Source organism: Monodelphis domestica, chromosome 1 (genome assembly GCF_027887165.1).
Source record: "Monodelphis domestica isolate mMonDom1 chromosome 1, mMonDom1.pri, whole genome shotgun sequence".
Lineage (NCBI taxonomy): Eukaryota > Metazoa > Chordata > Mammalia > Didelphimorphia > Didelphidae > Monodelphis > Monodelphis domestica.
This window is the reverse complement of record NC_077227.1, coordinates 131,020,426-131,044,462: the sequence shown is the minus strand read 5'-3', so window position 1 is coordinate 131,044,462 and position 24,037 is coordinate 131,020,426. Positions and strand designations below refer to the sequence as shown.

Here is a 24,037-nt window from a genome sequence, read left to right as displayed (position 1 = left end):
ATCAAAGTAAAAAACTTGTAGGAAGAAAAGTGAGCCAGAACTGCTCATGCTATATCAGGAATATCTATTTATCCCCTTTTATGGAGTGAGAAATCTTCAATTCAATGCTAGTTGTATTTTTTAATTTTTGAAAAATTTATTTAATTAGATGATTTAGAATATTTTTTCCATGCTTACAAGATTCCTGTTCTTTCCCTCCCCTCCCTCACCCCCTCCTGTATCTGATGTGCAATTCCACTAGGTTTAACATGTGTCATTGATCAAGACCTATTTCCATATTATTAATATTTGCACTAAGGTGATCATTTAGAGTCTACATCCCCAGTTATATCCCCATTAACCCATGCGATCAAGCAGTTGTTTTTTCTGTGTTTCTTTTCCCACAGTTAGTGTTGGTTGTATTTTAATGTCCAGTAGGAACTTGTTGTCTAGTCTTTTTTTTTTCAGTCATGTCCAACTCTTCATGACCGTTTTTAAGATTTTCATGGCAAAAATACTAGAGTGATTTGTCATTTTTTTCCTAGCTCATTTTATACATGAGGAGATAGAGGCAAACGGCATTCAGAAACATGCTCAGGATCACATAGTAAGTGTCTGAGGCCAGATTTGAACTCATGAAGAGGAGTTTTCCTGACTCAAGGCCTGGTACTCTTTTCACTGTACTACCTAGCTTGTGACTATGCAGTCTAAAAACAATAAAGCACATCCCTTACCTGGTAATAAGTTCTCATCTAGAGAAAAAGACATGGAAACAAATGGTGAGGACATAGGCAATATAAATAAACTATGAATCATTTAAAAAGTTTCAGTTATTTCCCCTATTTCATAGTAAGTTATTTGAATTGGGGTCTGTGTGGTCAAGGAAGATTCTTCGATGAAATTTTTTAAGGGAGGAGTTTTTAAAGGAAGGGAATAGTCAGGACATTCATATAGTTACACAGGATCAGATCTGCGCTGTTATAAACTAATATTGCACTAAAGGTCAGACCCTATTTTTCTTTAAATACCTCACTCAACCCCCATAGAGGAGTTCTATAATTGCGTATAACAAGTCTTCCAATTTTATAGTCAAGTGTACCACTGTGGGTTCCATGGGCTAGTAATTATAGTTCAGATGACACCAGTATTCAAAATCCCTGCTTTTTTATGGGTTTCTAACCTTCACCAGGAACAATGAAAGTATCCAATTAGATAAGAATTCCCTGAAACCCAAGACATGATATTTCACCTCAAAATCATTTGCAGCAGAACTACATATAGCCTCTTTGTTAGTGACAATTCTTCAGTAGGCTGATAATGACAGTTCTACAAAAAGTCTTCTTTTGCAGTGACCCCAGTTCTATCTTGTACAATCCCATTTACATTGATCATACAAGTTTTGTACCATTAATTCAATTTAATGGAATTCAATAAATATTAATTAAGCACCTACTATGTGCAAGGTATTGTGCTGGGAAGAAAAAACCTAACATTTTGTATATTCTATCTGGGTAATAAATAAAACAGATGGCCAAGTAACAAAGTCCAAAGTCTATACAAGGTTGTTTCATGAAAGATTTGGGACTACAACATAAGAAATGATGAACAAACAAAATCTTGGTAAGAACTACACAAGATGACAAATAGAGAAATGAGTAGAACCAAGTGAACATTATATACAGCCAAACTAATACTAGAAGAATAAACTGAGAAGTTATCTTCAAAAAGTGAACAGAAAAATAAAATTGAAAAGACAATATATATGACTATGTTGGCATCCATGATGCTATTCTATGTGATGCAGGAAAAGAGGAGAGGGATTGGGACACTAGTGAATGGGATATATCATATAGATATGAAGAAAAGTTAAACACATAGGATATCTGTGATATCATTTGTATAATATCTTCTTTTTCTCTCTCTATGGAAATATTTGTTTTGTTTGGAATTGTACAAATTGGAATAAAATATAAAAAGAGAGAGAGAGAAGAATGCTAATATTTCAGAGGATTTAGGAAGCATAGTTTTGGGAAAGATCTTATTTAGGAACTGTGTTTTGAAGGAAGCTAGGGGGTTCTAGAAGAGGGAAGTGAGAGGAAAGAGTGAATTATAGATATTAAGGGTCAGAAAGGCACAGAATCAGGGATGAATAAAATATTGTATTTAGGGAAGGCTAGCATGTTAGTTTGACTGCAATGGAGAACATATGAAAAAGAGTAATATTAAATAAGCCTAGGATGGTAGGCAGAATGAAATTGTATAAATGTTGGACTGAGAACTTTTTTTCTAAGAGAAAATAATGGAGTGTTTAGATCAGTTATGGGTTTTAGAAATATCTATTTGGCACTTATATAGAGAAGAAAGAGACCAAAGGAAAGAAAACTACTGGATCGTTAACAATTCTAAGGCAAAGAGGAATTTGCAAATTGAGGGAAGAAAAAAGAATCAGGTAATAACCCAGTTTTGGAGAAATCAATGAGAATATGATGAATAAGTAGTACTTTTCTGACTTCTGTTCTAGACTCACCTTGACCTCCTGGAAAAAAGTGTCAACCATAAGAAAGTCTATTTCCAGCACCAAGTACTCTGCCAGACTTTGGGAGGAAACCCATGTCCACTGGTGACCATCACAGCAATGCCTGAATCTAATAGCAGTGACCATCTGCAGCAGCTCCGTGAGTAAATCGAGTTGCTCCTCATCTTCCACTTTCTGATTTTAAATTTTCCTTTGTGGTAACATTTCTGTTATGCAATAACTCCATGTCTACTCTTTTTAGACTGAAAGCTCCTTATAAGAGAAGACTTTATTTAACCAATGGGACATATAAAATCCCCCACAGTAATGTGAGTTTATAATAAAAAATAAACCCTACAGTATGCAATTAGTCATGGAATATTAGAATTTTAACTTCATGCTCATTGAGTTATTGTCTTAGATTTAACTCTTAGATATCATTTCATCTCTCAGTTTATCTTCAATATGTTTATTGATGACTTTATCTTTATGTCAGTCATTTTCCACCACAACCTTTTCTGATTGAAACTTCCCCTTATACAAAACATGAACACTCACAAGCAGAACCTCAAATATGGAGACTATGTCTGACAATATATACCTTAGTCTCTTCTTGGATGCCTTCCCCCTCTATAAAGTGGGAGGAGTCATGTATTATTATTCTATAAGATCTTAATGTTTTCCCCTATTACCTAGAGTTCTCTGTCTTTTAAAAGATATTTTCATTGTTGTCCATGTTGTTATTATTTTCTATATTCTTTGGATTTTACTCTGCATTAGTTTACACACATTTTCCACATTTTTCCAAAATCTTCATTTTCATTACCAAGGAAATTAAGTAATATGTATTAAGAACAGATAAAAATGAGCACAATCACTCATTTCACAAAGGATGATTCTGATGGGAATAAAACTATGTAAGGAAAATGATATCTAGAGTTTATTTCCTATGACTATAGTAAAAGCTGAATTGGCGATGAGAGGAAAGGGCAAGACACATCTTCCTCTTTTACACAGGGCTTCAGAGGCTATGTAGAAGGAGTTTTTTTTTTTTCCTATTTGATTGCATCTAATCAAAGCCTTACTAGAACTTTGAATTCTTTGGCAATTTGTTTGGCAACATAGATGCTTTTTAAATTGGGGGGAGGTACATAGAGAAAAAGAGAACCAGAGTTAGATGCATTCAGGATTGCAGAAAACTAACCTGAAATTGGCTTTGAGCACATATGTATTTGACCTATAATTGGCTAAGGTTTGAAAATTATTGCTGGTGTATTATTCCAGGCTCTATGATAGATAGGGCCACAGAAACAGGATGAGAAATATCAAGAGGTTTCTGTGTGGGGAGGGGGAAGTCTGAGAAAAAACAGTTAATTTATCCCCTAAAGACACAGCCTTACCTGATGAGGTGCTAACTGCATTCAGGTGACTCATTGGTGATATGAAATGTAATTTCTCACACCTCATCAGCATTTGACAATGGATGCTTAACAACCTGGCTAATCAACAACGGATTATACCATCTGAATTAATGAGGCACTAAAATGCTCTAATGAATAATGAGGGAATTTTCAAAAATTCTCTTATGTGTTTTATCCATTTAAGAACAATTTGTGCCCTAGTCACAGTTCCCTCTGCTTGGCAGATGAGAGGGGCTGGGGAGCTAAAGAATGGAATCCTTGCAGGATTGCCTTCAGTGAACAATTATTTACTTAAGCAGGTTGTCTTGCACAAATTCCTGCTCTGTGGCAATAAATTCAAAGGCAAGTTTTAGGAGGGCCTTCAGTTAGTCAATATGCAAGCATTTATAAAGTACTTACTAGGTACCAGGGGTGAGGGATGTAAAGAAAAGCGAATAGTCCCTAACTTTAAGGAACTTACCTTCTGATGGGAAGGAAAGCATGTTATTATCGAAATACATAAAAGATGCATGGAAACTAGAATGAAGTTAGTTTGAAGGGGGAAGTCACTAGAAGCTGGATGTAGAAGGAAGGAAGGAAAGATTACCTGCAGAAGCTAGCCTGTAAGCTAAATCAGGAAAGAAAGAAGCAAGGGCACTAGGAAGCAGTGGTGAGGGGTCAGAGCATTTCAGGTATGGAAAATACAGAATGTATTGTAGCAACTTGTTTTAGGCTATTTGAGTAGACCAGTATAGAGTACATGCAGGGAAGTAAAATTGAGAAGACTGGAAAGACAACAAGAGGACAGGGTAGGACACGCTCTAAAAGCCAAATAGAGGACATTATATGAAATCCCAGAAGGGGTAGAGAGTCAATGGAGCTCATTGAGCAGGAGGCTCATAAGATTAGACCTGCAATCTAGAAAAAAAAAAAGAATCATCTTGTTGCAACTGTCAAACTAGAAAAGCTGAGTCAGAAAAAAATTTAGGAAGTTTTAATAAATGACAATTTAATAATTTGGGCAGATCCAAGGACTCAAGAGCCCAGATTCCACATGTAATTGATAAAAGGAGACTCATGTTGCTTGAATTACACAGAGTTTATAGAGGGGAAATCCACAAAGGTTTAGATAAGACCTGCAGGGTGATGATTTTATTTTAGGTACACAGGAGAAGATGCAGCAAAAGACTTGGGGAGCATGTAGGTTAAGAGTCTGATTCACCAGCATATTCTGAATCAAAACTCTGAGAGTTCTCAAAAGGGAAGAAGATTGGGAACATAAAAATTCAGTTTCATGCAACCAAGATTCACTTCTTGGTCCAGTTTGACCCAGCGTATTGTAGAGCCACTGATGATGAATCCTGAGGACTGGAGTTCTAATTGAAGCTTTACCTCAAAGCTTACTATATGAAATTGGGCAAGAAGCTTTAAGTTTCATTTTCTTCTCTTCTGTACAGTTGGTCGCTAACATTTGATTTCACTCATTTCTTTTTAGTGTTTAAAAGATTCATTTAAAATATTTATTAAGTGTATTTTTAAAATTTAATAATTGAATAGTTACTATAATAAAAACTATAAAAATAAACCTTAAATGATTAATTATTAAGTGGTTTATTAAATATTACCACTTAAAAATATTTGTTATTAAAGAAATTATTTTTATTTAATGAAAATAGATCTGATATCTTTTGCTATATTGGCAGATACATTATTTCATTAGTGTGGACACTCATTCCATTAATACAATCACAACTCCTTTATCCCTTGGTACCCTGTGCTATCTCTTCTGGATCTTTCCATAAAACCTTCAGAAAAGTTCCACTTTTTATTATTATCCTGATGACTATCCTGATAATAACAATGTGGCATTCAATCTGTCCATCTCTTATCTCTCATTTTCATGAAATGGTGAGTGTTTTCTGAATATAGAGATGAAGAAAGGGGCTTCATTGATATAAAGAATTGCCAGGAATAGAATTTACTTTACCAATGCAGGGCAGCATTTTCTCTGAAATATAGTCTTAGAGAATTTCCTAGAACACTAAGAAGTACAGAGGTTTGCCCAAATTTCTACAATTAGTATATATTCAGAAGTGGAATTTGAATCTAAGTCTTCTAAGTGAGGGAGCCAGTTATCATTCTGTCTCTCTAAGCATACTTTTATTTTTAATGATTCCTTTTAGGCAATTTCTCTTGAGCAATCCATCCTTCGGGATATGCTACAGCTTGCTCCTAGGGAGTATACACCTTTCCATTACCTTTGGTTTACTTACACTTTATTTCTCCTGAGATAGCATTTCATGGATCACAATGATATAGCATCCTGGGAGATTATTGATTTTCATAAGACACAAGGCATCTACTTTTTTGGGGGGGGTGAGGCAGACATGATTAATAAACATCAAAATGGCCCATTGGTTTAGGAAGCTTTTGCAGAACAAAGTTTGCCCAAAAAGACTTAAAAAAATTTCATAAGCCTTTATGTTAATCAATCTAGAGTTATATTTGCTGTCTCTGTAATTCTACTTTAATTATAAAGATAATTGGAATGTATCATCTTGTTTATCTTGAGTACATAAAGCTCTCGCCTCTTTGTTCTACTGTGGGTTGACCTCTGGGAATTACCCATGGAATTTTGTTCCTTTATTTACATAGTATATCAATATTGAAAGTGTGTACAAGACCCAGACTCAAAAATTCAAGAGTTCCACAAAGACATATTAATTGAATCAAAAATCTCTGGTCTACATTGCACATGCAGCTAATAATTATTCAGCATGACAGGAGTTATTCCCAGAAGAGTAGAGGGAGAAAAGGGTTAAAGGCTTGGGATAGAGGATGATGCAGAAAAGATTGGGGGGGGAGGAGATAACATGGGGTTTTCTTGAGAATAGACTTTCTCCTGACCTTTCTCCTGCATTTTAAATATTTAGACCTTTTGCATGCACAGAAGCAGAATTTGGAAACAATTCAGGGTCTCAGAACAAAAGTCATACTTCTCTCCAGCCATTATCCTCTTTTCTCCAGATCTAAGTAGCCCTGGGTTGCAATAAAAAAAGATGATAAACTGGTACCCTCACAGTACTTAAAAATCACTTGCAGAATATTAATCCCCACTTAACACTGCATTGTTCAAATATTTTCTTCTGTTATTTCATTCACGTATATGTTGTCAACTTCCCAAATAACTAAATAGGAAGTTTCTTGAAATTGGGGACAAAATTTTCTGTCTTTTCTGTGATGCTTCCCCCACAACTGTGCTGACATATAGGATCTCAATAAACATGGGTGATTGTTATAGACAACTCTTTTTCTATCCATCTAGGATATTTGTGGCTTTGGAGGATCTCTGTTTTCTAGTACCAAGGTGATGAAATACTTTTTGTTAGGAGAATAGAGTAGAGATTGGACTCATGATTTCATTTGTATAGGATGAGAAAACTTCCAACAATGCAGGCTGGCACCTTCTTTTGTAACTTATACTTTTTAAAGAGTTGACAGGGAAAGAGATGTTAAGTTCAGAGACATACCTTTCTATATTGCAGAAGCAGGTCTTGGATCCAAGTTTTATCGACTTTGAAGACTGCTTTTTATCCTCTACATGCTTCTGTTTCTCACAAAAAGTAAGACAGAAGAAAATTGTTGATATTTGGTAGCTATTCTTATCCACTAAAGGGTGGACTTGGGGTCCAGGTAGGACAATGTTGCAAGTGGATACTTGAGGGAAACAAAGAGACAATGACAGATATGTGTAGTTATTTGAAGTACCTGGATTGTAAACTCCTTGAAGGCAAGGACTGTCTTTTGCTTCTTTGTATCCTGAGGCCTTAGCACAGTGCTGGCATATGGTAAATGCTTAACCAATATTTATTGATTAATAGATTTTAGCCTGAAGGACTTAGATTGGGGAAAGATCTGGTTCTAATTCATTTTAGCAAAGTGGAAAGCAGAAATGGAGATAAGATTAGCATGCTATGGAAAATGCCAAAAAAGGTGGTGCCCTCAAGGGTTAAAAATGAAGCAGAAGGAAAAGGAGGAGAAAAAGGAAGAAGGAGGATAAGGAGGAGGAGGAAGAAAAGGAGGAGAAAGAGGAAAAAAGAGGAGGACGAGGAAGAGGAAGAGTAGGAGCAGGAGGAAACAATAGCAGCAGCAGCATTGGGTGGGAAGCTATTATGTATTTGTGCCATGTTTGTAAAGCAAAAGGAAAGCAGAAAAATTGCAACAGAAATACTACCTACTACCAAAAACCAATCAACCAAGCCTATAAAGCAGAAATAAAACCACTTAACTCCCTTTCAATCACAGAATGAGATGTATTGATTAAAGAAGGGGAAAAAGCAGAGGAGCAGCAAGCTCAAAACTTTTCTGCCTCCAGGCTTTCCTCTGGGTCAACTTAAATGGTCTCTCATGTGCTTACTACATCCTTCCAGAGATTTCTTTAGCTCTAATTTGGGGTTATACCTGGCCGAATTGGGTTGGATTTCTGTTGTGTTCTTCAGTGACTACCACTCATTCTTTAGATGGAATTATTTGGCTGCTTTATGGTTTTCCATCTATTTTGGATTATTGTTTCGGTCTTATTATAGAATCCCAATAAGAACAACTGCAGCTAAAGAGCTAGAAACCTCAAGAGAACAGGACTCCCATGGTTAGGCCTCTATTTCTTTAGCTGACTCCCACATGGTTTCTCTTGGAATGAAGTTGCAGGCCCAGAGTCTTGACCCTGGCAAAGAACAAATAGAATTATAATAACTTTCTCCCATTTCAAGGACTCTGGAACCTCACAGAGGCTTTTATTTTAATTTGATTTACTCTTAAAAAGCATTTTAAAAAGTTTTCCTTGGAAACATTTAGGCTTATCAACACATATGTATTCAGTTTTCTTTAACAGTCAGATTTGCCCTCTTTGCACTTTAGAATTTTTATTATTTGTAAAACCTTAGTCTATGTCCTCAGTTCTATATCAGGCACAGGAGACATTCCCATCTCATGTATGGAGAGGTTACTAATATAGCTCACACAAAGAACTATGAGATGAAATATTAGGAGTTCATAGAATTGTCAGAACTGAAGGGATCTTAAAGTCAATCAAACCACAAACAATTATTAAGTACTTGCTCTATTCCAAGTACAGTGCTAAGAATGTCAACAAATGATTGCTAAAAATTGTATCAATATGTAATCTGGAAAATAATAAAATAATAATAAAAAAGAAAAGCACTTTTATAACTGTGAGGAAGATGGATTGGAGTGGGGAGAAACAAGGTAGGGGATTAATAAGGACACTTTTGCAATCCTTTAGCCATGAGGGAAGGAGGATCTGAACTAGGTACTTGCCATGTGAGTGGAGAAAAACCCCTCATTTTTCAGATAAGGAAACTGAGGCCTTGACAATCAAAATTACTTAAGTTCATATAACTATTTCATGACAGCTGTACAGACTAGAATGCTGATCTTTTGATTCCAAGTCCAGAAACTTATGTGATTATATCAGAGGACTGATGCCATGCTGTCTTCTTTAGTGGGACAGAGAAGGCTTTGTTGTTGTTGAAAGCTTCCTGGAAGACATAAAAGGAAAGAAATTGCTCTTAAGAAGAAGGAAGGCATCACCAGTGAATTCTATCAAACATTCAAAGAATAGCTAACTCCAATACTATACAAACTATTTGACATAATAAGCAAAGAGGGAGTTCTACCAAACTCCTTTTATGACACAAACATGGTACTAATTCCAAAGCCAGGCAGGCCAAAAACAGAGAAAGAAAATTATAGACCAATCTCCCTAATGAATATAGATGCAAAAATCTTAAATAGGATACTAGCAAAAAGACTCCATCAAGTGATCAGAAGGGTCATCCACCATGATCAAGTAGGATTTATACCGGGGATGCAGGGATGGTTCAATATTAGGAAAACTATCCACATAATTGACCACATCAACAAGCAAACTAGCAAGAACCACATGATTATCTCAATAGATGCAGAAAAAGCCTTTGATAAAATACAACACCCATTCCTACTAAAAACACTAGAAAGCGTAGGAATAGAAGGGTCGTTCCTAAAAATAAAAAACAGTATATATCTAAAACCATCAACTAGTATCATCTGCAATGGGGATAAGCTAAATCCATTCCCATTAAGATCAGGAGTGAAACAAGGATGCCCATTATCACCTCTATTATTTGACATTGTATTAGAAACACTAGCAGTAGCAATTAGAGAAGAAAAAGAAATTGAAGGCATTAAAATAGGCAAGGAGGAGACCAAATTATCGTTCTTTGCAGATGACATGATGGTCTACTTAAAGAATCCTAGAGATTCAACCAAAAAGCTAATTGAAATAATCAACAACTTTAGCAAAGTTGCAGCATACAAAATAAACCCACATAAGTCATCAGCATTTCTATATAATTCCAACACAGCTCAGCAGCAAGAACTAGAAAGAGAAACCCCATTCAAAATTACCTTAGACAAAATAAAATACTTAGGAATCTATCTCCCGAGACAAACACAGAAACTATATGAACACAACTACAAAACACTTTCCACACAACTAAAACTAGACTTGAACAATTGGAATAACATTAACTGCTCAGGGGTAGGACAAGCCAATATAATAAAAATGACCATCCTACCCAAACTCATCTATCTATTTAGTGCCATGCCCATGGAACTTCCAAAAAAATTTTTTACTGATTTAGAAAAAACCATAACAAAGTTCATTTGGAAGAACAAAAGATCAAGGATATCCAGGTTAATAATGAAAAAAATACAAAGGAAGGGGGCCTTGCAGTCCCAAATCTCAGACTATATTATAAAGCAGCAGTCATCAAAACAATTTAGTACTGGCTAAGAGACAGAAAGGAGGATCAGTGGAATAGACTGGGGGCAAGCGACCTCAGCAAGACAGTATATGACAAACCCAAAGATACCAGCTTTTGGGACAAAAATCCACTATTTCATAAAAACTGCTGGGAAAATTGGAGGACAGTGTGGGAAAGATTAGGCTTAGATCAACACCTCACACCCTACACTAAGATAAATTCAAAATGGGTGAATGACTTGAACATAAAGAAGGAAACTAAGAAAATTAGGCAAACTCATAATAGCATACATATCAGACCTTTGGGAAGGGAAAGACTTCAAAACCAAGCAAGACTTAGAAAGAGTTACAAAATGCAAAATAAATAATCTGGAATACATCAAATTAAAAAGTTTTTGTAAAAACAAAACCAATGTAACCAAAATCAGAAGGGTAGCAACAAATTGGGAAACACTCTTCATAAAAACCTCTGACAAAGGTTTAATTACTCAAATTTACAAAGAACTAAATCAATTGTACAAAAAATCAAGCCATTCTCCAATTGATAAATGGGCAAGGGACATGAACAGGCAGTTCTCAGCCAAAGAAATCAAAACTATTAATAAGCACATGAAAAAGTGCTCTACATCTCTTATAATCAGAGAGATGCAAATCAAAACAACTCTGAGGTATCACCTCACACCTAGCAGATTGGCTAACATGACAGCTATGGAAAGTAATGAATGCTGGAGGGGATGTGGCAAAGTGGGGACACTAATTCATTGCTGGTGGAGTTGTGAATTGATCCAGCCATTCTGGAGGGCAATTTGGAACTATGCCCAAAGGGTTATAAAAGACTGTCTGCCCTTTGATCCAGCCATAGCACTGCTGGGTTTGTACCCCAAAGAGATAATAAGGAAAAAGACTTGTACAAGAATATTAATAGCTGCACTCTTTGTGGTGGCCAAAAATTGGAAAACGAGGGAATGCCCATCAATTGGGGAATGGCTGAACAAATTGTGGTATATGTTGGTGATGGAATACTATTGTGCTAAAAGGAATAATAAAGTAGAGGAATTCCATGGAGACTGCAACAACCTCCAGGAAGTGATGCAGAGTGAAAGGAGCAGAACCAGGAAAACATTGTACACAGAAACTGATACATTGTGGTACAATCGAAGGTGATGGACTTCTCCATTAGTGGCAATGCAATGTCCCTGAACAATCTTCAGGGATCTAAAAAATACTATCCACAAGCAGAGGATAAACTGTGGGAGTAAAAGCACTGATGAAAAGCAACTGCTTGACTACAGGGGTTGAGGGGATATGACTGAGGAGAGACTCTAAATGAATACTCTAATGCAAATACCAACAACAGGGAAATGGGTTTGAGTCAAGAACACATGTGATAACCAGTGGAATCGTGCGTCGGCTATGGGAGAGGGAAAGGTGGTGGTGGTGGGGAAAGAAAATGATCTTTGTTTCCAGTGAATAATGTTTGGAAATGACCAAATAAAATAATGTTTAAAATAAAAAAAAAGAGGGAAGGCATAAATGATAGAATAAAGCAATGAAGAGGAACAGAACTTAAAACCCTCTGGAGGGGACAGCTAGGTAGTGTGAACAAGGAATTTGCCCAAAACAAGGGAGGCCTGCAAAGTTGAAGGAAATGTGTCTGGAGGAGCAAATAGAGCATTCAGAACTGGCCGTGGTTGGGAAAGTACCATGAAGATTCAAAAGGAAAACTGTTGGCCAGAGAGAGGTTCTGGTCAGTCATCTTGTCTAAGACTCTGGGAAAGAGCTGGATGAGAGAGATACTCTTCTCAAATCCTTTTTGCCTGGCTGAGCTGAATGAAAGTGTCCTGCCCTAAACTGAAGACCACCTTGGATTACAATTTCCCTTAGGGGAACTCAAAGCTATATTCCTTGAACACAATTTTTGATCCCAACATCAAAAGTGGCCATAGGAAAGAGTTAGCAGGGATCTGCCTGTTTTCCTTCTACCCTCTTTCCCTTCCTTTCAAGAAAATAAATTAGATAATTTAAACTACAGCATAACTGTCTCAAAGTCTATGTAATAGGAGGTAGGATTTTCAAGTCATCAAAAAGAAGGTTGTGAGGGGTTGACTTATCCTTTGGTCAGGACTGACTGACTATTATAACTGTTCAGCTTAGTGGAGCAAAAGGGAAGGTGCTACCCAGAACTCAGTTCCCAAAAGCAGCTGTTTTTTTGGTCCCATCATCTTTAAAATCCGCCCCCCCCCATTACAGTAGCTCAGTAGATTGAAAGTCAGGCCTAGAGAAGAGAGGAGCTAGGTTCAAATTGACCTCAGACACTTCCTAGCTGTGAGACCCTGGGCAAGTCATTTAACCCCCAGTGCCTAGCCCTTACTACTCTTCTGCCTTAGAACCAATGCACAGTATTGATTCTAAGATGGAAAGTGAGAGTTTAAAAAAATATTATGGGATTCTAAGTGTGGATAAAGGCATAACCAACATACTAGTGAGAAGAATCAATTGAACATAAGTTATTAGATATTGGTCTACAGAAGGTTATAACACAGGCAAAAAGATTAGATAGAGTGGTTTTAATGGGAAGGCTGAATGGGGACATTCGGCACAGACATCATATGATTATTCTTGTCACTTTTTTGATTAATGGAGTCCCAGGATGCTTACATTTATCTTAGTTAAATCTGTTAATATACAAGATGTTAATAAGCAGAATGAATTCGCAAATCTCTTGAATATGCAACTTCTGATAATAGTTTAGGAAATTTTACTTTATTTTAATCATTATTCCCTTTAAATATGGGGAAGAGAGGTAAAAAGAGGGATGCTAAATTCATCAGACCCCTCTTTGGATAAGAGTTCAGAGATATCTTCTATAAAAGCTACAGCTACCTTCCATATGCTTATTGGCAAGTCATTTGGGCCAGTTATGACGACATGTAACATTTAAATTTAATTTCTCTGCTAAAAGTATTATTTTTTGTGATGTTTATTAAAGATTAAGAAATAAAGAAAATACAAAATAAGAAAGCACGAGAAACCTACATTTTGCCGGCTAGGTAGAGAGCCACCTGTCCCTAGAAGCAGAAGCCGAGGGACCCAAAGTAGGCAGAGAGTCAGCTTAAATACAATTCCTAACTGCCAAGGACTTGTGGGGATTGAAGTCCTGGGTTCAAATCTCCATTTTTACAGACAACCTGTGTTTTGGTAGCAATAAGCCTTTCCTTGGTGGGATTCTCTGTGCATCATAGCATGGTAGTCCACCTTTTTCTAACATATCCCATGTTCCTCCCATATAGATATTATTATTGCAAATGGACCATCCTCGTGTTCTTTTTTTCTTCATATGCGCTTTACATTTTTTTAACCCTTACTTTTTGTCTTATAATTGATAGTAAGTATTGATCCCAAGGCAGAAGAGTGGGCAGGTCTAGGTAATTGAATTTAAGTTGACTTGCCCAAAGTTTCACAGATAGAAAGTGTATGAGTTGAAATTCTTTCCAATTCCAGGCCTGGCAATCTATCCACTATTCTATGTAGTTGGCCCTCTTCTTCATATGTTTTTATGATCTCCTGCTTCCTCCATTAGGATTTTTATCTTTAAGAAAATTTCAGGTATGCTCCTTTCTTAGAAGAGCTGTTAAGGTATTCAGCGGTAGTTTAGTAGAAAAAAAAGATTTAGAATTGGAAGAGATATGAGAGGTTACTGATACCAACCATCTCATTTTATAGTTGAGAAAATAGTCCCAGAGAAGGAAAGCGAATCGCTCAGGATGATGTAGCCAATAAGTGCCTGAAGTCTCTCTAACTCTAGGTTCAGTACTCTCACTCACTGAATCAGCTAGCCATTATCCATCTGCTTTTGTTTATTTATTTATATTTTTGGAAAAAAAATTTACTCTCTAAAGTACAAATATAATTACAAAAAGAGGTCTAATCAGACTTTTATGTACTGATAATAAAATTGATCATGGTTGTTAGATTTTGAAAGAAAAATATATTTGTTAGTATACTTTGCTATCTGTCCTCTAAGATGATCCATTTCTTTTTACCTGACTCTCCCTCCCTCTCCCCCCCCCTCTCTCTCTCTCTATATATATATACCTAAATAAGGAATACTGATACTGACCATTTTAGAGATAAGAAAACAAGGTATTTGAGGCATATATATATATATATGTATGTATGTATGTGTATAGAAAGAGAGAGAGGAGAGGGAGAGGGAGAGAGAGAGAGAGAGAGAGAGAGAGAGAGAGAGAGAGAGAGAGAGAGAGAGAGAGAGAGAGAGAGAGAGAGAGAGAGAGAGAGAGGAGAGGGAGAAAGAAACAGAGAGAGAGAAAGAGCGATCAGAGAGGAGAGGGAGAAAGAAACAGAGAGAGAGAAAGAGCGATCAGACAGGCAGGCAGACAGACAGAGAGGGAGAGAGAGAGAGTACTGTAAGACAGAGCCTTGAGGTACATCCAGTTAGAATATATGGTAGCGATGATAGAGACTGAAAATATGTTAGAATGAGCTATGTAGGAGGGAGACCATGAGAAAGAATTGTAAGGAAACTCGGAAAAGGGAGTATGAATTAAGATATTGATGTTAAATGTATGAGAGAGAGAGACAGAGAAAGAGAGAGACTATTATACTTTGGCACCTGACATGTATACATGTACACATGCATGTATTTGTATATATATATGAACATATGTGCACACATCTCTCTATACATACATATGTGTATATATAATAGTATTTGTTTGTGAGTGAGTATGTGTGTGCTGGCTCTGAAGCAACCTTAGCTCAATATTTTACCTAATCATCCCCAGGGAGAAGGAACTTACTCATTGGCATTTGTTCTTAGGAAAAACATCATTCTTTCATTAAAAATTCTCATTCTCAAGTGAATGCTTGTTGACTGACTCACTAGTAACTGAGATGGCAGGTCAGAGGCAGAGAAAGGAGAAGGATCAGAAGAAAGTGGGAGGGAGGGGGTAGATCTGCTATTTTTGCAGCTATAGTTACCTTCTCCTTACAGTGATTACACCTTAAAAACATGTAGTCTAACCTCTACATGTCCCTGGAGGTGAGACATCTTGGTCCATGGTTACAGCCTCCAGTTGCTCATACTTTGCTCTTCATAGGGGGTTGTACTTGCAGTTCCTAAAAGGGAACTTTTCTCTTTTCCTTTGCCTAAAATTATTCTTACAAAGAAACATTCTGTTCAGCCTGCTATTATGCTAAAAGCTTTTCCCTGAAAGACAATAGCAGTTCTCAGAAAAAAAAGGAAAAAAGGAAAAAAAAAGATTTACACAGGGTCCCGAGGGTGTAATGAGCTACCACGCTGCACCTGCCTCAGGTTTGGAGTTGTCACTCATAAGTGGTTTTAAATTAGAATGAAGTGGAAAAATACAGTCACAGAACTTCCCTTTGGACTCCTTAGCAGTAAATTCTCAACTTCTACATTCTGTGTTATCTTTTTGAGATGCCATCTCAGATAAGGGCAAACACAGAGCTAAAGGTGAAGATGAACACCAAAGTAAAATGACATCTTAAAGATTCACAGAAATATCCCTTAGGAGATTGTTCAAACACTTTCATGGCTGGGAATCATGGTAGTCTCTCTTCCTATAACTTGTAACTATGATACCAAGAAACACTGTGATAGGGATCAATCCTATTCTTTGCTATCATTGGTCCTTGACTTATTGTCCTTTGTACTCTTTAGTTATCCAGAGAATCAGGGGATGCAAGCTGGATTAGAATCTTAAATGTCAATGAATCAAATCATTTCATCTTAGAGAGGGACAAACTTCCAGCTAGGGAAGTGGAGCAACTGAATGGTAAACAGAAAAACTAAGTCTCTCAAACTCATGTCTCAGTCACCAAGCTAGGGGTTTTGGACCTTCATTTGTGTCATGAACCTCTTTGGTAGCCTGGTAAAACTCATGAACCCTCTTTTTCAGAATAATGGCTGGTTTCCTACATTTGTAGTTGGAAGAAATGATGAATTTCATGTAGAAGTTAATTTCAACATTTTTTAATTTTCCACCTTCTAAGTTCTTGTATCCCTTACCCTATGAAATCTATTTTTTGATTCCTTGGAGAATCTGTGGATCCATAGCTAAGAAATCATGCTCTCAGTCAGTGTTTCCCATTCACCACCCCGACCTTTACCTATATACCAGATTCTTTCTAGTGTTCTTCCTCTCTTTAATTTCTCATTGTCAAAATTTTCCCTTAGGAAAATATATGATGCATATATATATATATATATATATATATATATATATATATATATATATATATATAAATACACACACACACACACACACACACACACACACACACACACATATATAAACCCTTACTTTTGTCTTAGAATTGCTACTAAATATTGGTTCCAAGGCAGGAGAGCAGTAAAGACTGAATAATTCAAATTAAGTGGCTTGCCCAGGGTCACACAACAAGGAAGTGTCTGAGATCAGATTTGAACTGAAGACTTTCCATCTCTAGACCTGGCTCTCAATTCACCTAGCTACCCCTATCATAGATTTTTAAAGGCATCCTAGTCCTTGGGGACTATTGAATATAATCTCCTCATTTTTCTTTGTGCAAAGAAAAAAGCTTTGTTCCAAATTATTTTTGTCCAATAGTGGAAAAGACTGCCTTGTAAATAGTGGGTTCTCTCACACAGGCATTAATTATAGGACTATTTATTGGGGCTATTGCAAAGACAGTAGATGACCTCTTCTGACTGAGATCCTGTGATGGGAAACTGAGCCCAAGAGAATTTAAATGACTCATTCAAAGTCATAAAATTAAACTTTTGTTCTCATGAGTTTCAGTCCAATGATGCTTCTGGTATGTTATAAGGTTATTAAATAGGAGATGAAGATTTAACCAAAGGAATGAAGCTCTTTTTATGACACTCCTGCCTTTGAGTTGGTAAAGTAGAGAACTTTGGGGGAAGATTGGATTCTCTTGGGTGTCCCCAAATCACATTAGGTAGGCAGATATTTAATGCTTTCCTTATAGAAAAGGCTCTCTATCTAGGGATCTAAAATTTAAGAGGCAAGCAGTTAACTCTTGACTATTCATTCTATTACTTTGCCAATACTGAATCCTTATTCATGTAATGCCCTAGGACACTTGCCTCTACAAAGTAAATATAATACTAGATAGTTTCTCTTTTCTCAGTTTTCCAGACATTTTTTCTCATTCCTCCCCTCCTACATAGCTTATTTCTTGCATATTCACAATATCCTGTTTTGTTTGATCATCCTAAGCCTATCTCCTAACTCTTGATATCCCTCAAGGTTCTGTTCTAGAACCTCTTTTCTTTCTGGACTCTCTTGGTGACCTCATTAAATCCCATGGATTTAATTCTCATCACTCTTTGATCCTAAGTTCCAGTTCTGAATAATTGACCTGCCTAGTAGACATTTCAAACTGGCTATCAGGGAGGAATTTTAAAGTCAGCATGCTCAAAACAGAATTCATTGCCCTTTCCTCCAAATCCACCCCTCTTATGACCTGCCTTTTATTTGTGGAGGACATCTCTATTTTTCCAGTCTCCCAGGTTCACAACCTCAGCATTCCTTGATCACTTACTCTTTCCCCATATTCATTTAGTTGTCAAATCTTATCATTTTCTTTTTTCACAATACCGTTCACATCTGACCCTTCCTTCCCATTCATACAGCTACCTTCTCAGTTCAGATCTTTATTACCTCTCATTTGTACCATTGTAGTAGTCTCCTAATTTGTCTTTTAGCCTTAAGTCTTTCCCTTTTCCAAATGATCTTCCATACAGCTGCCAAAGCGAATTTTCTAAAGCACAGGTCTGACTATGTCACTTCCATGCTCCATAAACTTCAATGGTTCCTTATTGCCCCTAGGGTCAAATATAAGCACTACTATTAGACTTTTAAAGCCCTTCCAAATATGACCTTACTCTACCTTTCCAGCCTTGTTATTCATTACTTTTTTTCTATGCTTTATAATCTAGCCAAACAGACCTTCTTGATTGTTCTTCACATATGACCCCCCATCTCCTCTCCCAGTGCCTTCATACTGTCTTTCCATAATACTAGGAATGTATTTCTCTTCTCACCTCTGGTTTTTGGATCCCTGAAGATATAATTTGATACAACACAAAAGTTTTCCAAATTTTCTGATTTCTCAAACTCTTAATGTCCTCCTATCACTAAATGTCTGTATATTTAATTAAAATATATTCTGCATTTTCTAAATAATAAAATAGTTGTCTCTACCAGAAGAATATAATCTTTTTAAAAATTAATTGTCTCCCTAAAACCCTTACCACCTGTTTCAGAATTGATAATAAGGATGAGTTCCAATGCAGAAGAGTGGGCAGTTGGGGTTAATGACTTGACCAGGTCACATAGTTAGGAATCTTCTAAGGTCAGATTTGAACCTAGTATCTTCCATCCCTAGGCCTGGCTCTCTATCCACTGAACCATCTAGCTGCCCCTAGAAAAAAATATAAACTTGAAGATAGTAACTATTTCATTTTTTTAGCCCTTTTCTAGCAGAGTGTCAAGTACATAGTAAATTCTTAATTATTGTTGATTGTTAGGTAAGGAAATGCCAACTTTTATTAATATGGCCCTAGGATGAATACTGAGGAAGGCAAATCAGCTAGAGAGAAATAGTCTGTTGAAGAACCGAACAGAAAGGAAACCATCAACACATCTTTCTCTGTTTTTAGACTTTTTTGCCCTACTGCCTTGCTTCATTAACAAGGAGAGTAAAACTTGTCTCCTGCAGTAGGTACAATATTCTATTCTACCATAGTCTATTTTAAATACAGAATGCTTTGTTGTTTTAGGTTCTATGAGAGTAAGTTGTATAAAGAAAAGGTTTCCCATCATTTCAGATCAGAATGTTCCATCCTCCTTTTCAGTTAGCGTGGATTGTCATAACACAGTGGCCTCAAAAGAACAGTATATGTGATGGCCTAAAGGTGCTTATTTGACATCTTATATGTGGACTTCCCTAGCATAAAGCATTAGCGAGAGAGTCTCCGAGTAAGGGATCTTTCTTTTCAGATTCTTGATATGACCTGTTTTTGTTCTGACAAAGAGAACAGTTCTTAGTGAAATGAAAATTCAATAAGAGACCAGTTTGAGTTTAAACCTCCCCTGCTTCTCTGCTTCTGACACCATCAAGAGCTCTACAGACACTTTACTATGCATGTGTTTTCAGCTACAGAGTGATTCATTCACCTTCAGGCAAACTCCAGTCACTAATCTCAGCTATTCATGTCAAGCATAAAAAAACCCAGAAACCTCAAAGATGCAAGCCTCCTAATGCTTCCTAGACAGGGCCACTCCATGCGGCTTGCTCAAGGCAAATTCAGCTATGGAAGAGTCCCTGGCTTGCTTGCAGCTCACTGAGTTTCCTTTGGGCCTCTCAGTGCCATTTACAAATGGCAAAATCACAGGTTGGCTGTAAATTGAACAAACTCAACTCTGGCCACAGAAGATGACTCTTGGCATTGCTCATCTAACTCCCTCAAGCCTACAGGAAACCAGCATGTAGGAATGCTTCAAAACATGAGCTCGGACATCCTTGAAAAATGGGTACCTAAAGGACAACTGGGATTCTCTTTGCCTGTTCATGGTGTAAAAAGTACTTTTGAAGGAAAAATAAGGGAACAGATGTATGTAGATCACATGACTCAAGGAACACTGGTAATGTATGCCCAATTTATACCCTTATGGGAAAGACAGAAGGTGTCATTGTGACAGTTGAGGCATCGGTTTCTGCATGAAACCCATTGTGATCCCTCTCCCCTACACCAATTGTGAGTACCTTCCATCCTTCCAAATTAAATTGTATTAAATTATATATATATATATATATATATATATATACACACCAATGCATTTATATATACATATACATCAATACATTTATTAACTTTATTTTTTGCTGTATATATTTTTATGTGTACTTACCTCCTTCATTAGAATATGGCTACCTTTTGAGCAGAGGATCTTTCATTCTTTGTATTTGAATCACTGGTGCTTAGCACAGAACCTGGCACTCAGTGAACACTTAATAAATACCTATTGATTGATATCTGGGAAAAAATGGTGGTCATATTATATTTTATGGTGAGTTTGCAGAACTAAGGAATCCCAGAATTGGGAAGAGATTCAGAGGTTTTTTGGTTAAATTCATGCCTGAAACATAAATCAAATGCAGTCTAAAAAATGAGACTTTTGTTGACAAGTATTTGTATGCACAGATTCCCAGAGGGGATGAAGACAGGTAAGAGTGAACACTGTTGATATTCATTTCTGGAGACAAGGAGGTATAATGGGTAAATAGCAGCAGAGTCATTGGTGGGACTAGCTGCCCAAAAAGCTAAAATTAAAATGTATGTCCAGTCCCACCCAGGTAATGATGAAATGCTCCTCTCAAAGAGGCATGAACTCTCTAGTGCCTTTTTCACTATAACAGATGATGGCATTAAAAATCCGCAAGCCCAGATACAGAGAGAATTGATGGGAGAACAGGTTCCAATGTGTTCCTTTTCATGAGCTGATTTTCTGTCTCTCGTTGCACACTCAGCTGAAATGGCCAGTTGCTGAGTATTGATGGCCCTGAATTTTATAGGGCAGAAGGAGGTCCTTGATGTGTGCTGATATACATCAAAGTAGGGAGTAGCTCTTCATTAAAATGATTATGTAAAATCCTCATTAGTGAAACCAGAAAGGCCTTACTTTGCCCAGGATGTGTTTGTAGGGCTGTTGTTGTCTTCCCTCAGGCAAGATCATCAGGTTGGATCACTGAGGGAGAAGAAACATTTTGTTTGTTGTTCAACATAAATATCTCTGATCATCAACAACATGACAATTTAAAGGAAGACCTTAATGTCAAAAGCTATGGATTCCATGGATTTATTTTTCACAATGATGGTGATTAAGAAAAACCTTTAGAAACTGTGAAAGATATTCAGTAGAGACCCCTGGGAGTTGAAGATACTGGGAGAAAACATGGTTCAGTAGAAGAATCAATCTGATATTCACTATTTGGATGACTTTTGCAAGTCACTCAACTTTTTTTCCCTTAGTTTCCTCAATTCTCATGTGTGATAATTGGGGTAGATAGCCACTGACATCATTTCCAGTTCTCCTTTTGTATTATTGAATGAAAGTGTCCCTATGTTTTCACAAAGAGTTGGACATTCCTTGGTGACTATTAGAATATTAGGTTAGAAAATACTAACCAGATTTGAGCGCTTCTTTAATACGTAACCATTAAGGAAAGTTTCATTTCTCTGGATCTCCATTATTCCATTTCTGACATGGTTGTTTAAATGATCATTTTTCTTGCTTTTATAAAAATTGTGAACATGAAGGTCATTATGTCTGTTACATGACTTGATCATAGATTTAGGACTTGAAGATGGCTTAAATGCCATCAGGGCCCAGTCCTTGATTGACAGATGAAGAAACTTAGGTAAAAGGAGATGAAATGAGTAGCTGAGTATATCACAAAGAATGAATATCAAATGACTTGAACCCAGATCCTTTGACTCCAGATCCACTTACATTTTTTTTTCTTTCCATTGAACTGTGCTGCTTCTCGATTTCACAAAAGGGGCAATGGATGCCAAGGGATGTTAAGTAACTTGGTCAAGTTCACACAGATAGTATGCATTAGAGGTAAGGCTTGAAATCAGGTCTAGAGTTATTACTTTTCTCCCTCCACTACTTTGAGCTCCTTAGAGGATCTATACCATAGCCCTATGGAACGTAACAGTCAAATTATTGAATATACTTATGCAAAGATATTTTTAAGTATCTGTGAACTGAAGGGAATTTGTCTGATTGGTTTGTCTAATTTGTTTTGAAAAAACAAGACCCCTTATCTATCAACATTAATTTTTAAGCATGGGCAAGCTCTTTTTCACAAGAAATAAAACTGTGGAATAGAAAGGGTACCCTTGTAAAGAGGGTTGTAATATAATGATGATTTGGTAGGCAATGTACACATTTTAATTAAGCACATGGATTAAATCAATATGAGTCCAACAGCTTGGCTCTCCAATCAGCTTAATCTTATTAAATGTTATTTAGGGCCCAATAATGGATTAATAATACATTATAGTTTATGAATTATTGACTTCAAGTTATTATAATTGTTCTTGCTCAACACATGGCACCTGATGCCACTTGTTCATTATAGAAGGCTCAGGCTCTTTTCTTTGAATTACTTTTAAAGATGAAGATGATGTATCTCTTAGTGAGTCAGGAGTCGCATTAGATCAGAGCCAGTCAGAATCTTTTCCTGGTTCTGACTGACTCACTATAATTATACATTTGACTAATTAATATCCATCAGTATAATCACTATATGAAACATCTGATTTTGTGTTGACTTTGTTTTATTGGTATGAGAACTCCCTTGACTGACATTAACCTCTCACTTTTGATATTTGAGAGCTCCCTAAGGCCCAGAGGTTACACAACTTGCCCAAGGCTTTGGAGCAAGCAATATTAGAGGCAGGATTTGAACCCAGATTTTCCTAACCACTAGTTTGGCAGTCTATCTACTATGCAACACTGCCTCTCTAAGGATAATTAACTATGTGGTATGGTGTCAAGATTATTAGATAGACATGGAATCAAATGAACTGGGTTTCAGTAACAGATCTACTATTTCCCTAGTAATTAATTCTCTTAACCTTTCTGGACCATAATTTTTTTATTCATAAAATGGGAACAGTAAAAAACTTCTAACTCATTATGTCTCCATGATAAGAAACCCTGCCACATTAGCTAATTAAACAGAGATTAACTAAGAAGGATGAGGACTTGATGTTTTAAGAGAATAACATCAATTTTTTTTCAACCAGGTTTTGCCCAAGTACTCCTGTTCCCAAGAGTTCTTCCTTTCTGGTTATATATCCCTATTAGGCTCATTCTATCCTAATTGATATCTGGTTGATAGTATAACTACTAGAGGCAGTCAGATGATGATATATGGATAGTGTCCTGGACTTGGAATCAGGAAAATCTACATCAATCTCCTTTATGTTAATTCTATTTGTCTTTGATATTGCTGTGCAAAAATAGCATTCTACTGACCCTTGTATAGTGAGAAAATATAATGTTCCTGGAAAGAGTCGTGGGTTAGGAGGAAGGAAAGAGGTTACAGTCATGGTTTTCCATATCACTTCCTGTGTGGCTGTGGGTTAATCATTTCACTTTTCTTTTTAGTTTCCTGATTAATTGAAGGGATTGAATTTAATAATAATAATAGCTAGCATTTAGGTAGTGTTTTTAGTTGTGATGTGCTTCACAT

General features: G+C 36.6%; 1 protein-coding gene across 1 annotated transcript in view; it reads left to right on the top strand.

Moving 5' to 3' along the window:
- Window positions 1-24,037, top strand: part of AGBL1 (AGBL carboxypeptidase 1) — a 1,041,995-nt gene that overhangs the window by 245,398 nt on the left and 772,560 nt on the right. Inside the window, exon 17 of the mRNA XM_007479385.3 lies at window positions 2,501-2,654. Coding sequence (XP_007479447.2) covers window positions 2,501-2,654 — 154 coding nt within the window. The remainder of the gene's footprint in view (window positions 1-2,500; window positions 2,655-24,037) is intronic.